This window comes from Sabethes cyaneus, chromosome 1, assembly GCF_943734655.1.
Source record: "Sabethes cyaneus chromosome 1, idSabCyanKW18_F2, whole genome shotgun sequence".
In the NCBI taxonomy this organism is placed as follows: domain Eukaryota; kingdom Metazoa; phylum Arthropoda; class Insecta; order Diptera; family Culicidae; genus Sabethes; species Sabethes cyaneus.
The window spans coordinates 41,019,175-41,031,487 of NC_071353.1; the positions used below are offsets into that span (position 1 = coordinate 41,019,175).

Below are 12,313 nucleotides of genomic sequence, written 5' to 3' on the forward strand. Positions count from 1 at the left end.
AGTCGTCCGTGCCTGTGAAGCAAAAGTTTTTGTTGATTTTCACTATCTAGCGATTGGAAAACAAACTTTTCATGAAAACCACACAATTGCACCATCTTTTGTGAATCGAATGGTCTGCAAACCAACAAAATCCGTTCTGAATAGGAAGAGCTATTAACGGTTAAAATCTTTCTTACTTCCGTGACGCAGGCCTGAATCTAAATTTTGGATAGACAGCCTGCGGTAAGACGCAGTTCTACGCCAAAACGCCAAAAAATGGACAGAGATTGTTAGGAATTAGAATAGCTATGCCGAGCTTATGACATGCGCAAGTTTTAGGAAAAGATGAACCAATCTCGTAAGAGCTACCCACCGAATATGTGTAGAGACGGGGGAGGCGCTGGTAAATGCCGCCTACAAGGTACTCTCCCAGATCCTGTTACACCAGCTGTCACCGATAGCCCTGGGTTTCGTTTGGAATTACAGGGCGGGCACGCGAAGCTGCGGACCAGATTTTTAGCATCCGACAAGGTGCCTACGCATCACGTTATTATTGATTTCAAAGCAGCATATGATACAGTTGATCGTGACCGTATGTTGGAGTCGTATGTCTTCTTGTAGCTAATATTGACCGGATCTTTGTAGCCATGGGTATTCTTTTTGCCTCCTTTCTGTTCCTCCGTTTTGTTAGTTTGTCATTATATTTTATTGCTCACAGTGGGATGAGATTTTCGCAGCAAGAATGGCAATAAGTTCTCAATATTTAATAGGATTACATCGACGCCATACAACTTTCCTCCTCTCGCATTAGCCATGATTGCCTGACACGATGCAGTACTGAGTTCTCCCATTTGTTGACTCAAAAATTTGTGATTTCTCCAACCTCCGGTAGGCCATCTCTGTAATCCGGTTTCTCATTGCTAATTTGCTTGTACACGGATAGAAATTTAATCTCCAAAATGTGCAAAATGACTCATGGTTTCAGGTTTCTAGCTTATGATTTATGAAAATACACCATAAATAATAATCATGATACTATGAGCTTCTTGCAATACAACACAACGCAAAATCATGAACTATTATTCATCATTTTGTGCTACATGATATGGCAGTTCTGTCCTGATTTGACAGCAATTCAAATTTCATGATTTCATGATTTCTTTCATGGTATCGGAATCGGATTTCTTTCCGTGTAGAACGCTTTTCCGTTATCGCTGAAAAATAATTTACGGTAGTGTTTTCTTTAATAGACGGAGAAAGTTAAGAAATCAAAAACGAAGGTAGGGGAAGACGGGGTAAGACCCTAAGCGAATAAATTGCTAGCATAAAATGTGTATGAAAATTCACATTTTCTTGTTCCACACATGGAAAAGCATTCATTGATCTACCATTAAAAATTATATAAAGAATTAATTAGTTTATATTTCCGTGATTTTTCATCAATTTTCGAAACGTCTAAAAATTACTCGTTCACAACCAGGCGGGGTAAGAAGGACCACCAAAGGGGTAAGACGGACCATGGCGGAGTAAAGCGGATTGAGGCAGATTTGAAGGTTTCTTTGAGTTGTAAACACAATTTCAATATTATTAACTAAGTAAGAACAAGTTCTTAATGGGGTTTTAGGTACATGGTGAAAGAAGGTATAGTTTAATTTAGACACCTGCTAAAAGAAGGAACTTTACTACTACTACTTAAGAGTAGACGTTATTTTACTCCACTGGTTTTTATTTACTCTTTTCTTGGCGTTATTTTTGTTGATTTGTCAGCAGGACGTGTACTCTTCGAATACCATTAACTTTTGGTGAAGGTAAAGAAGGCAACGTTAAGTGAATTGGAATCATCGAATTTTGATACTATTACTATATACATTTTCCGCCACACGCAAAACAAGAATTGCCCAATTAAAGTCAGTGGTAAGAGAAACGTCAAAATACTTCGCTTTTTTTTGCTGAAAAACCTTAAATTTGTTGCTGCTGAAATTATATCGCATGAAGACACTGCGAACGAAAAGTTTGGTTTGATACTAGTTTTGACGTTGGAAACGACCGAGTACCACAGGTTGTCTCGAAAGTGTTTAGATAGGCTAATAAACAAAACATACTGGGGCATTTGAACAAAATTTAAGGATTTCTTGACGAAATCGATGTGGTCCCTCTTACCCCGCCGGGCCTTCTTACCCCTTGTTCCCCTACATTATTCAATAGTATTCAAAAAAAGTGGGACAAGAAGTGAAAGGGAAAGAGCGGAAAATTAGGAAGAGAAGGACCATTAAAACTACGCTTACTAAGTTTATAGAACGTTCCTCTCTACCCAAGCTAGGGAATCTGTGGATTGAACCAAAATAAAGGGTGTCTCACATCAAATTGCATTACCAAAAGACGCTGTAGAAAATTACCTAGTTGACCGATCCTTTTTAAACTTTCAGACAATAAAACATAACCCATTAGTAAGCTTTTGGCATTTGAGTAATTCTCGCTGAAACGGAGTCACTACTGACACGAGATTTTCAAATATTGGAACTTTGGCGCTTAATTGGTTGAAAATGGTTAAAAAATAAGAATTACACATTCGATACCTCGAAATAGTGAACCCCTCGTTCGCCAAGGGACCTAACAGGTTAAAATAAAGTTGAATTTTGAACAAACCTTGAGATCTATATGTAATATTTCATAAATTTACCATGAAACAACTAACAAATGACCCGGTTCTGTAAAGAAGAATAACAGGGCTTTCAAATGGAGTAAAAATAATTTTGGCGGCCATCTTGGATTTGGTCGCCATATTGGATTTTATAAAAAAATCGCCGTTTTCACTATGAGCCCCCCCACCGATTTTCATTTTAAGACCACCATTGGAAAGCTGCGAAAAAATTCTATTAAGAACATTCATCAAATTACATGTGTAGGGGCATTAAATAAACGAAACAATTAATTATATGTATCAAGGTTTACAACTTTTATATAATGGAATATCTTGCTACAGAAAATTAATTGTTTTACTTAGTTAATGCCTTTACACAACTAACTTGATTAATGTTTCTTATAGTATTTTTTCTCGGCTTTTCGATAGTGGTCTTAAAATTGAAATAGGTTGGGGGGATCATGGCGAAAACGGCGATATTTCGATAAAATCCAATATGGCGGCCAAATCAAAGATGGCCGCCAATTTAATTTTCACTTTGCTTATAAGCCTTATCTCTCCTCTTTACATAACCGAGTCGTTTGTAGATTGTTTCATAGCAAATTTTGGAAATACAGTGGTAACCCGATTTTGTCACTCCCCGATTTTGTCACTCCCCGATTTTGTCACCCCCGATTTTGTCACGTTTTTGACCCGATTTTGTCACCCCCGATTTTGTCACGCTTTTGATTTATCAAAAGCTTAGTTAGAAAATCATTTTCAAACATGTCAAATGTGTTAAAACACTGTGAAAAGAACTGTGTTGATTTTCGTGGAGTTTCCACAAAAGTTGTTTCTTATCTCCACAACTATAATAGCTAGAAGGTCACTTTCTTTGGCAAAGTTCTTTATAACAATCTTCTCAAAAATTTTGTAGAACATTGTTTTGCTCTACCTCTTACTGCTTGAAAAATAAATTTTCTATCTTACTTTTAGGGGGGTTAACCAGAGAATCGTTCATACCATAAGAAAGAGCTTTTTACGCTGTGACATTTCTCTGAACATAGTCAACCAGTATAATCAACCATTTCGGCGCAATTAATAAACGCGTGTTTTCATACCTGTGGGACCTCACAGCACAGGTGACAAATGTCCACAGAGCGGTAGAAGGAAGTGCGAAAGGTCCTAAAAGTGATCAGAATGAAATATATGTAGTTCGTTCTAAGTTATCTGCAAAAAAATAAAAATTGAAAAAATACCCGATTTTGTCACTGTCCCGTTTTTGTCACCCCTAAATTCATCATGGGGGTGACAAAATCGGGTCATTACTGTATCACAATAATTATATGAAAATTGTGAACCTTGCTACAAATAACTGGTTGTTTTATGCAGTTAATGCCATTGCACACCTTAATTTATGAATGTTTCTTGTAACATTTTTTCTCAGCTTTTCGATGGTTGCCTTAAAATGAAAATCGGTTGGGGGGGGGGGGGTGTCTTGTTGAAAACGGCAATTTTTTGATAAAGTTCAATATGGCGACCAAATCCATGATGGCCACCAAAAACAATTTTACTCCATTTGAAAGCCCTGTTCTTCTTCTTTGCAGAACCGTGCCATTTGTTAGTTGTTTCATGGCAAATTCATGAAATATCACATGATATAGACCTGAAGGTTTGCTCACAATTCAACTTTTTTTGAAACTGTTAGGGCCCTTGGCAAACGAGGGGTCCACTATTTCGTGGTATTAAAAGTGTAATTCTTATTTTTTAACCGGTGGGGTTACAAAGGGTAGAATGCATCACAGCGGTATCGAACAGTTATAAAATATTTTTAATTTGCAGTACATCTTTTGTTTCGGATTATTTACTAAAAATGTAGCAATATTATGTATTGTATAGGACTTAGAATTAGCCTTAAACCTAATTGTACATTGTTTAACTTACAATATTTCATCACACATCAGTTAGAGAAAAGTAGATGGTTAAATTTTATTGCCAATTATGTTTATGAGATATGAACCCATTGTATCCCAGCAAACAAGCGTTTGTAACAAACGCTATAACGAACGCTTCCGCCATTTCGGCAGCCTAGTTTTAGGAGTTTATACAACACGTGATTGAATGTAAATTTTTTGGTTGCGTTTAACGCTTAACTGGGCAAACTTGGTGTTTCTCCACCAAGGTTTTCTCCACGGGCTTTGGCGTTCTGCCTCACATAATGATTTTGACTCTTGCCAAAAATCGTCAAAAATAACATAAATACTGGTTTTTGTTAGGAAATTTCACCAGGAGTAAGTGTAAAAAAGATCCCAAAGTCCTCTAGAAGTTGAAAAACGTGGAACAAACACGACGTTGCTCTGCAAAATGATGTTTTGCTTAAGCGGTGCATTCTGCACCACTTTACCCTTTGTTATTTTTGAAAATATACATGTAAGTGCTCTCGGACGGGGTGAGTGTTTCGGTGAGATCAGTTTTATTTTAACTCAGTGACGAGCAGTCATGGTCATTAATCGCATCAAAATATTGTCAACGATACCCAATCACTGATTCGACTCACACAACTATCATTTATTAGCTCTGTCAAAAATGCGGCTCTGCATAGAATTTGCTCTGCACTAAACATTGATTTAAAACCTCAAATATAAATACGTACCAAAGTCCGCGATACTGTATTCCGACTTCAAACAGAAGCACATGAATCACGTGAATCGGTTCGCCTAATTCGCGTGAAGGTCTCCACAGTTGTTGTGACCTCACCAGACTGCTGCATATTTGGTTTGTTTCCGTCGATTAGCACGTTGTTGGTTGGTTTTGATTGAATCCGAAAGCAATACATTCTAACCAAGTATCCTTCCACTGCTCTCCCACTTTCACAGTTTGGCACTCGACACAAACGGCAGTATGGCAGTAATCTATATCTACCAGAGAGTTACATAATCCCGGGTGGAGATGACGCACCGGACGACCATTGGGGCCCCTGGAGTGCTCCGTCCGAGTGTTCGCGCAGCTGCGGTGGCGGAGTGGCGCACCAGACGCGGGAGTGTCTGCTGGACGCGAGGTAAAACTGCAAACCGTGCCAAAGCCGCCACGCCGGCCGGCCGGCAAAACGGGCAGTCTGTGTTCGCCCGAAGTGTTCAGCTTTTTCACAGTCACGGCGATGAAAGCTAACATATTAAATATTTACTCTTTCTTTTGCATTGAACATACTGTTCTCGTCTTTTTCTATTGCTAATCATCGAACCAATGGAACGGAACGGTCAACCCACACGGATACCCGCGTTACCGCACATAGTCCAGATGGCCAGTCGCGATGTCGAGGAGGAAGCCGAAAGTATTTCTCCTGCAACATTCAGGTAAGTCCGACCGAATTCCATCGCCGTTTTCGTGCGTTGGGGAACTTTTTACGGTGTTTCATAAAACCTCTGAGCGCCAGTGATTTATCGAGCGTTACAACTTCTTACAGGATTAGCACCATATCAAACGTCACTGGCGTTTGATTTTCGCTTGATTGTATTATATTTACGAGCTTACTAGCACGGTCGGAGCCGGAATCTGGGCGCAAGCCAGATATAAACGCACAGACAATTAACGCGCTGCGTGATCGTTTAGTTTAAATTCCAACCGTTTCGGGTTGGAGAAGGGGTTGCCGTGAAGGATACCGCATCATGGGGGTAGTGCGGATCTCAGAAATGACGATGTTTATATAGCCGTTTTAGCACTTTCGCATTTGCCGGAATAATGTTTATGGTTTTCGCTAATCACACCAGTTCACGCAATGCAGGATGACGCACGGGTTCAGGGTACGTACCGCGCGCGGGCGGGAAGAAACAATTTCAACGGAACAATTTAGTTCGAGGCCAGCATGTGTTTTATGTACCGCCAATCGGTGCTGGCAAACCCAGCATCAGGTTTAGACTGTTTTTTTGGCAAGAAAACGATGGAATTCAATTTTAATTAAAATGTGTTAATATGGTCTGTTAGGAAGAGGAAAATCATAACTATAATTTGCTATTGTCGGCCGTCAGCGCTACTGGCGCTATATGAGACAATCATAACTAAAGAAAGCTCTATAAATAACTGAAATAATTCATGTTTATATGTATTAATCATTTTCATATTTGATTATACATTCAAAATCGTGTAATCGATTAAGCATTAAGGTGAACTTAGTCGTCATCGATTCTGCAAATTACGAAAGCAGTTTTTTTGTTTGAAACAAAAAATTTGTTCATGAAATATTCGCTGTGTTCAGATTGGCAAGAAGAATGCAGTGAATACATTTCTATAAACAGAACCCCGCGTTTGGGCCCAAAAACTGCTTCCGAAATTGGGCTGCCAATTTCCCGCTAAAGTAGTCCATAGGAATTATACTAATTGAATTGAATATCAATAATTTGGGAATTATAGCTTATAAAACTTATAAAAAGTCATTGATTTTTGGTGAATTGACAATGCATGGGCGCTGTCGCTTCCGTCTAAACTTTGTCATGTATATTTCCGCACTGCGAAAAGATTTTTATGTCTATATCTTCACTGAAACTTACTACGAGATCCTAGTACATCGAATGGTTTTGTCAGAATTTTAACTCATAATGGTAAATAGAAAGAAAAATTTCACCGTTTGTAGATAGACGACCTTCGCTCTTGAAGTTTCAGACCCACATATGTAATTGGTTTGAATTGACAATATGAAAAATGTGTTCAGAACAGATTTCTTTACATTTTGATATTAATACCACAACATTTTGACCACAGTTTTGACCATGCATTCAAAAGTTATCATCTATTAAAAACAAAAATTCAGTAAAATTCCGAAAAAAATCATTGCGCTAAAAAAGAATAGCTTTACTTTTGAAAAAAAGGACCAGATTCCAGAATAGAATGATTGACCTCCAAATTTTCGTATGTATAATTTGCATGCTTTGTTTCAATTTTGTAATATCTGTGAATTCAAAAAATATCTAGATAGAGCGTTAGACATGGGGAAATAAAAAGAGAAATTAGACTTTTTTACCTGGCGCTCCTCTAGACAATTATTTTTGCACGAAAATCAATACTTGAGCTTCTTTTGAATGTACTTCCATAGAAAAATAGTCATTACCTTGATTGCATCGTTATTACGTTATTACGATACACGTGACTGCTGCTCACGTGGATGAATGTTTGATAATAAAACGCCTGACTTTATGGACTTTATGGTCACCTATGGTTTGTGCCAAAAGCGAATTAAAAGAAAATAAACGCCTGAATGTAGTTCGTGAGCTACAATAGGCAAGACAATTTTATAGCATGCTACTAGTAAGTCTACACGTTTAAACTATACAATGCGGTCTTTGGATCTAATTATGGGCTAAAAATGAGTACCGGTAAAAGCGAGGTAAAAAGTTAATACTGATTACTTTACTGATTACCGTCAAGTTTTGGATAATCATGCTCCTGTTATTACTAAGAATTGTGTTTGTTTGTTTGTTTATTTGTTTGTTTGTTTTACAATTCATCTGACTTATAAGTCTAAATGAACTTACTCTAACAATCTATAATAAATTTATTCTCACCAACCGCTTAAATTTACTCAGTGATTCGCCAAATTGGAAATGCTCCTCAACACAGCTTAAAACTCTGACACACGATGTAACTGGTTCGTTGCGGCCAAATTCGGTACGGTGAAACAGGTTAGTCAGCAATGATGACGGCCGCAAAGTCCTTTCAGATGCACGGAAATTTATAAGCGTCAGTAATTTCGGTGAGTCAATTTCTCCATTTAACAGTTTGGCCACGAACAAAGCCTGTTGAACCTTACGTCGACATTCTAATGTATCTAATACAAGCAAACGGCAGCGGTCAGGATACGGAGGCAAATTGTTTGGGTCACGCCAAGGCAGATTACGTAGAGCCAGTCGTATAAATTTTCTCTGAACTCGTTCAATTCGAAGGGTCCAATAAAGCTGGTGTGGAGTCCACACTATACATGCGTTTTCGAGGATCGGTCGGACTAATGCGCAATAAAGTGCTTTGAGACAATGTGGGTCACTGAAATTTCGGCCAATTTTGGCTATAAATCCAAGCTGGCGCGTTGCTTTTGAGATTATCTGTGCACGATGTCGATCAAACGTCATTTTCGAGTCTAGTGTGACACCAAGATCGTTAACGCAATCGACCCTTCTCAATACCTGACCGTTAATTCTGTAGTTATATACGATCGGCGATTTGATACGGTGGAATGTCATAATCTCGCATTTAGTAATACTGATGGTCATGTGGTTCGATTTACACCAGTCCACAAATGTGTCTAACAGTAACTGAAGACGATGACAATCCTCGATAGAACGAGTCTTCTTCTTCTTCAGCAGCATAGAGCCGGGGTGGCTCGTGCTGTTTCAAGCACTCGTCTCCATTCAACTCGGTCTTGGGCCACTCGTCGCCAATTTCCTAGTCGTCTCAGAAGTCGCAAATCGCTTTCGACCTGATCGAGCCATCGTGCACGTTGGGCCCCCCTGTTCCTGGTGCCGGTGGGGTTGTTGAAGAGGACCGTTTTCGTCGCACTGTCGCCCGGCATCCTTACGACGTGTCCGGCCCACCGTAGCCTGCTAACTTTCGCTAGATGTACGATGGGAGTCTCCCCAAGCAGTGCCTGTAGCTCGTGATTCATACGCCTCCGCCACTCTCCGCTTTCAGTTTGTACTCCGCCAAATATCGTCCGCAGCACTTTCCGCTCAAACACGGCAAGGGCGCGTATGTCCTCCGTAAGCAGCGTCACGGCTTCAAGTCCATAAAGAACTACCGGTCTAATAATGGTTTTGTACATTGTTAGCTTCGTGCGGCGGCGTATGCTTCCTGATCGCAGCGTTTTACGAAGGGCAAAGTAGGCCCGATTTCCCGCTTGGATGCGCCGCTGGATCTCCTTACTAGTGTTGTTGTCCGCGGTCACCAGCGATCCCAAATACACGAACTCTTCTACCACTTCTAGTTCGTCGCCGTCAACGGTTACCGTCCGTGGGAGGCGCGCATTTGTTTCCTTTGAGCCTCTTCCTTTCATGTATTTGGTCTTCGACGCATTTATTTTTAGCCCAATTCTCCTAGACTCCGCTTTCAGTCTGGCGTAGATTGCCTCCGCCGTCGCAAAGTTCCTGGCAATGATATCGAAGTCATCTGCAAAGCCTAGAAGTTGGCTACTCTTGGTAAAAATCGTGCCTCTCGTTTCAATGCCCGCTCGTCGGATCACCCCCTCAAGAGCGATGTTGAACAGCATGCAGGATAGACCGTCACCTTGTCTCAACCCTCGTCGCGTCTCGAAGGGACTCGAGAGTGTCCCAGAGATGCGTACGAAACACATCACTCGATCCAATGTAGCTCTGATCAGTCGCGTCAGTTTGTCCGGAAAACCGTATTCGTGCATTATCTGCCATAGCTTGTCTCGATCGACTGTATCGTATGCTGCTTTGAAATCGATAAAGATGTGATGCGTGGGCACGTTGTACTCCCGACATTTCTGCAAGATCTGTCGGATAGTAAACATTTGGTCCGTAGTTGCGCGAGCCCCCATGAAACCCGCCTGATAATTCCCTACGAAACCTTGTGCTATCGGTGACAGCCGGCGTAACAGGATCTGGGAGAGTACCTTGTAGGCGGCGTTTACCAGCGTAATACCACGATAGTTGCAGCAGTCTAGCCGATCACCCTTTTTGTGGATGGGACAAACCACTCCTTCCATCCATTCCTCCGGTAGCTTTTCCTCCTCCCAAATCCTCGAAATAACCCAGTGTAGAGCCTTTGCTAGCGTTTCTCCGCCATGTCTATAAAGCTCTGCCGGTAGGTGGTCCTTCCCAGCGGCTTTATTGGTCTTCAGCAGCCTGATTTCTCGTTTGACTTCTTGGAGATCAGGTGCTAGGACATCACTATCTTCCATAGACGCTCCTAGGTTAATTTCCGTTCCGCCTCCTTCTGCGACTTCGCCATTGAGGTGTTCATCGAAGAACTGCTTCCACCTGTCGACCACCTCGCGCTCGTTTGTAATTAGATTCCCTCCCTCGTCCCTACACATGTCAGGTTTCGGTGTGTAGCCCTTCCGAGTTTGGTTCACCTTCTCATAAAACTTGCGCGTGTCATTAGCTCGGAATAGTTGCTCTAATTCTTCACGATCTCTGTCCTCCTTTTGGCGCTTTTTTCTCCTCAGGATCGTGGTCAACTGGTTCCTAGCTCGTCGGTACTTGGCCAGGTTCTCTCTAGTGGCAATACTTAGATAATTTTTCCAAGCATTTTTTTTCTCCTCCACCGCTTGTTGGCATTCCCCATCAAACCAATCATTTTGTGTACTCCGAAGCTCAATACCTAGTGCCGCGGTAGCGGCCTCTCCGATGGCCGAGCGTATTCTGCCCCAACCGTCTTCGAGGTTTGAAGCACCTAACTCCTCGGAAGAAGGCAGTGCCTCATTCAGTACTCGCGCGTAGTTCTCGGCAGCTTGTGGGTTGTCTAGCTGCCTGATGTTCAGCCGAGGAGGGCGGCTTTGACGTGTCCGGTATACGGTGGACAGCTTTGAGCGCACTTGTACTGCTACTAGGTAATGGTCAGAATCAATATCCGCACCCCGACGGGAGCGTACGTTCGTGATGTTAGAGAAGAACCGGCCTTCTATGAGAACGTGGTCAATTTGGTTCATTGTACGTTGGTCAGGTGATCTCCAGGTGGCTTTGTGGATATCCTTGCGCGGGAAAAAGGTGCTTCGGATCATCAGGCATCGGGAAGCTGCGAAGTTTATACATCGTTGGCCGTTATCGTTTGTGTCGGTGTGCAGGCTATGGGGTCCTACCACCGGTCTATACATTTCTTCCCTACCGACCTGGGCGTTCATATCCCCGATGACGATCTTGATGTCCCGTGACGAGCAGCTGTCGTACGTTGCCTCCAGCCTCGCGTAGAACGCTTCTTTCTCATCGTCGGGTCTACCTTCGTGCGGGCAGTGCACGTTAATGATGCTATAATTGAAGAAACGGCCCTTTATCCTCAATAAACACATTCTCTCGTTGATCGCCTTCCAATCTATCACGCGATCCTGCATTCCGCCCAGCACTACAAAGCCCGTTCCCAGTTCGTTGGTAGCGCCACCGCTCTGGTAAAACTGGGCCTTTCCGCCACGGATCTTCCATACCTTCTCTCCTTTGCGACAGATTTCCTGCAGAGCCACGATGCCGAGTTTGCGGGGTTCCAGCTGTTCAATCAGCACCCGCTCGCAACCTGCGAAATTTAGCGATCTGCAGTTCCAAGTCCCGAGTCTCCATTCGTCGTCCTTATTTCGTCGCCTAGGTCGATGCCGAATATTCCGCTCCGAATATGCTTGAATGTTGTTAGTTTGTGTTGTTTAGGTGTGTAGCCGTACTGGGGCAACACTACCGAGTCTCGTGATGGGGCTGCCATCTTATAGTGCCGAGACTCACTACCTCCTTCCCGGTTAGTATACGACCTTAGTTTCCACCGGGATTGGTTACCCGATCTCCGCTAAGGTTGCTCGTATTCCGGCTGGTACCACGAGGAGGTCGGGATCGGAGTTGCTGGATAAGAGGCTAACGACCACTATGGGGTCTATATTCCACATTATCTAGCCGTTTACCAACCATAGAACGAGTCGTCAAGTAAATTTTAAGATCGTCAGCATATACCAGTCTGCAACCAGTTCCTAGAGCAGAGGCAGCGTCGTTGAAGAATAAAATAAACAGAAAT

The 12,313-nt window shown here is 42.1% G+C and overlaps 1 protein-coding gene across 1 annotated transcript in view; it reads left to right on the plus strand.

Moving 5' to 3' along the window:
- LOC128732946 (papilin) overlaps positions 1-12,313 on the plus strand; it is a 227,571-nt gene that overhangs the window by 197,876 nt on the left and 17,382 nt on the right. Inside the window, exons 4-5 of the mRNA XM_053826428.1 lie at positions 5,476-5,657; positions 5,892-5,952. Coding sequence (XP_053682403.1) covers positions 5,476-5,657; positions 5,892-5,952 — 243 coding nt within the window. The remainder of the gene's footprint in view (positions 1-5,475; positions 5,658-5,891; positions 5,953-12,313) is intronic.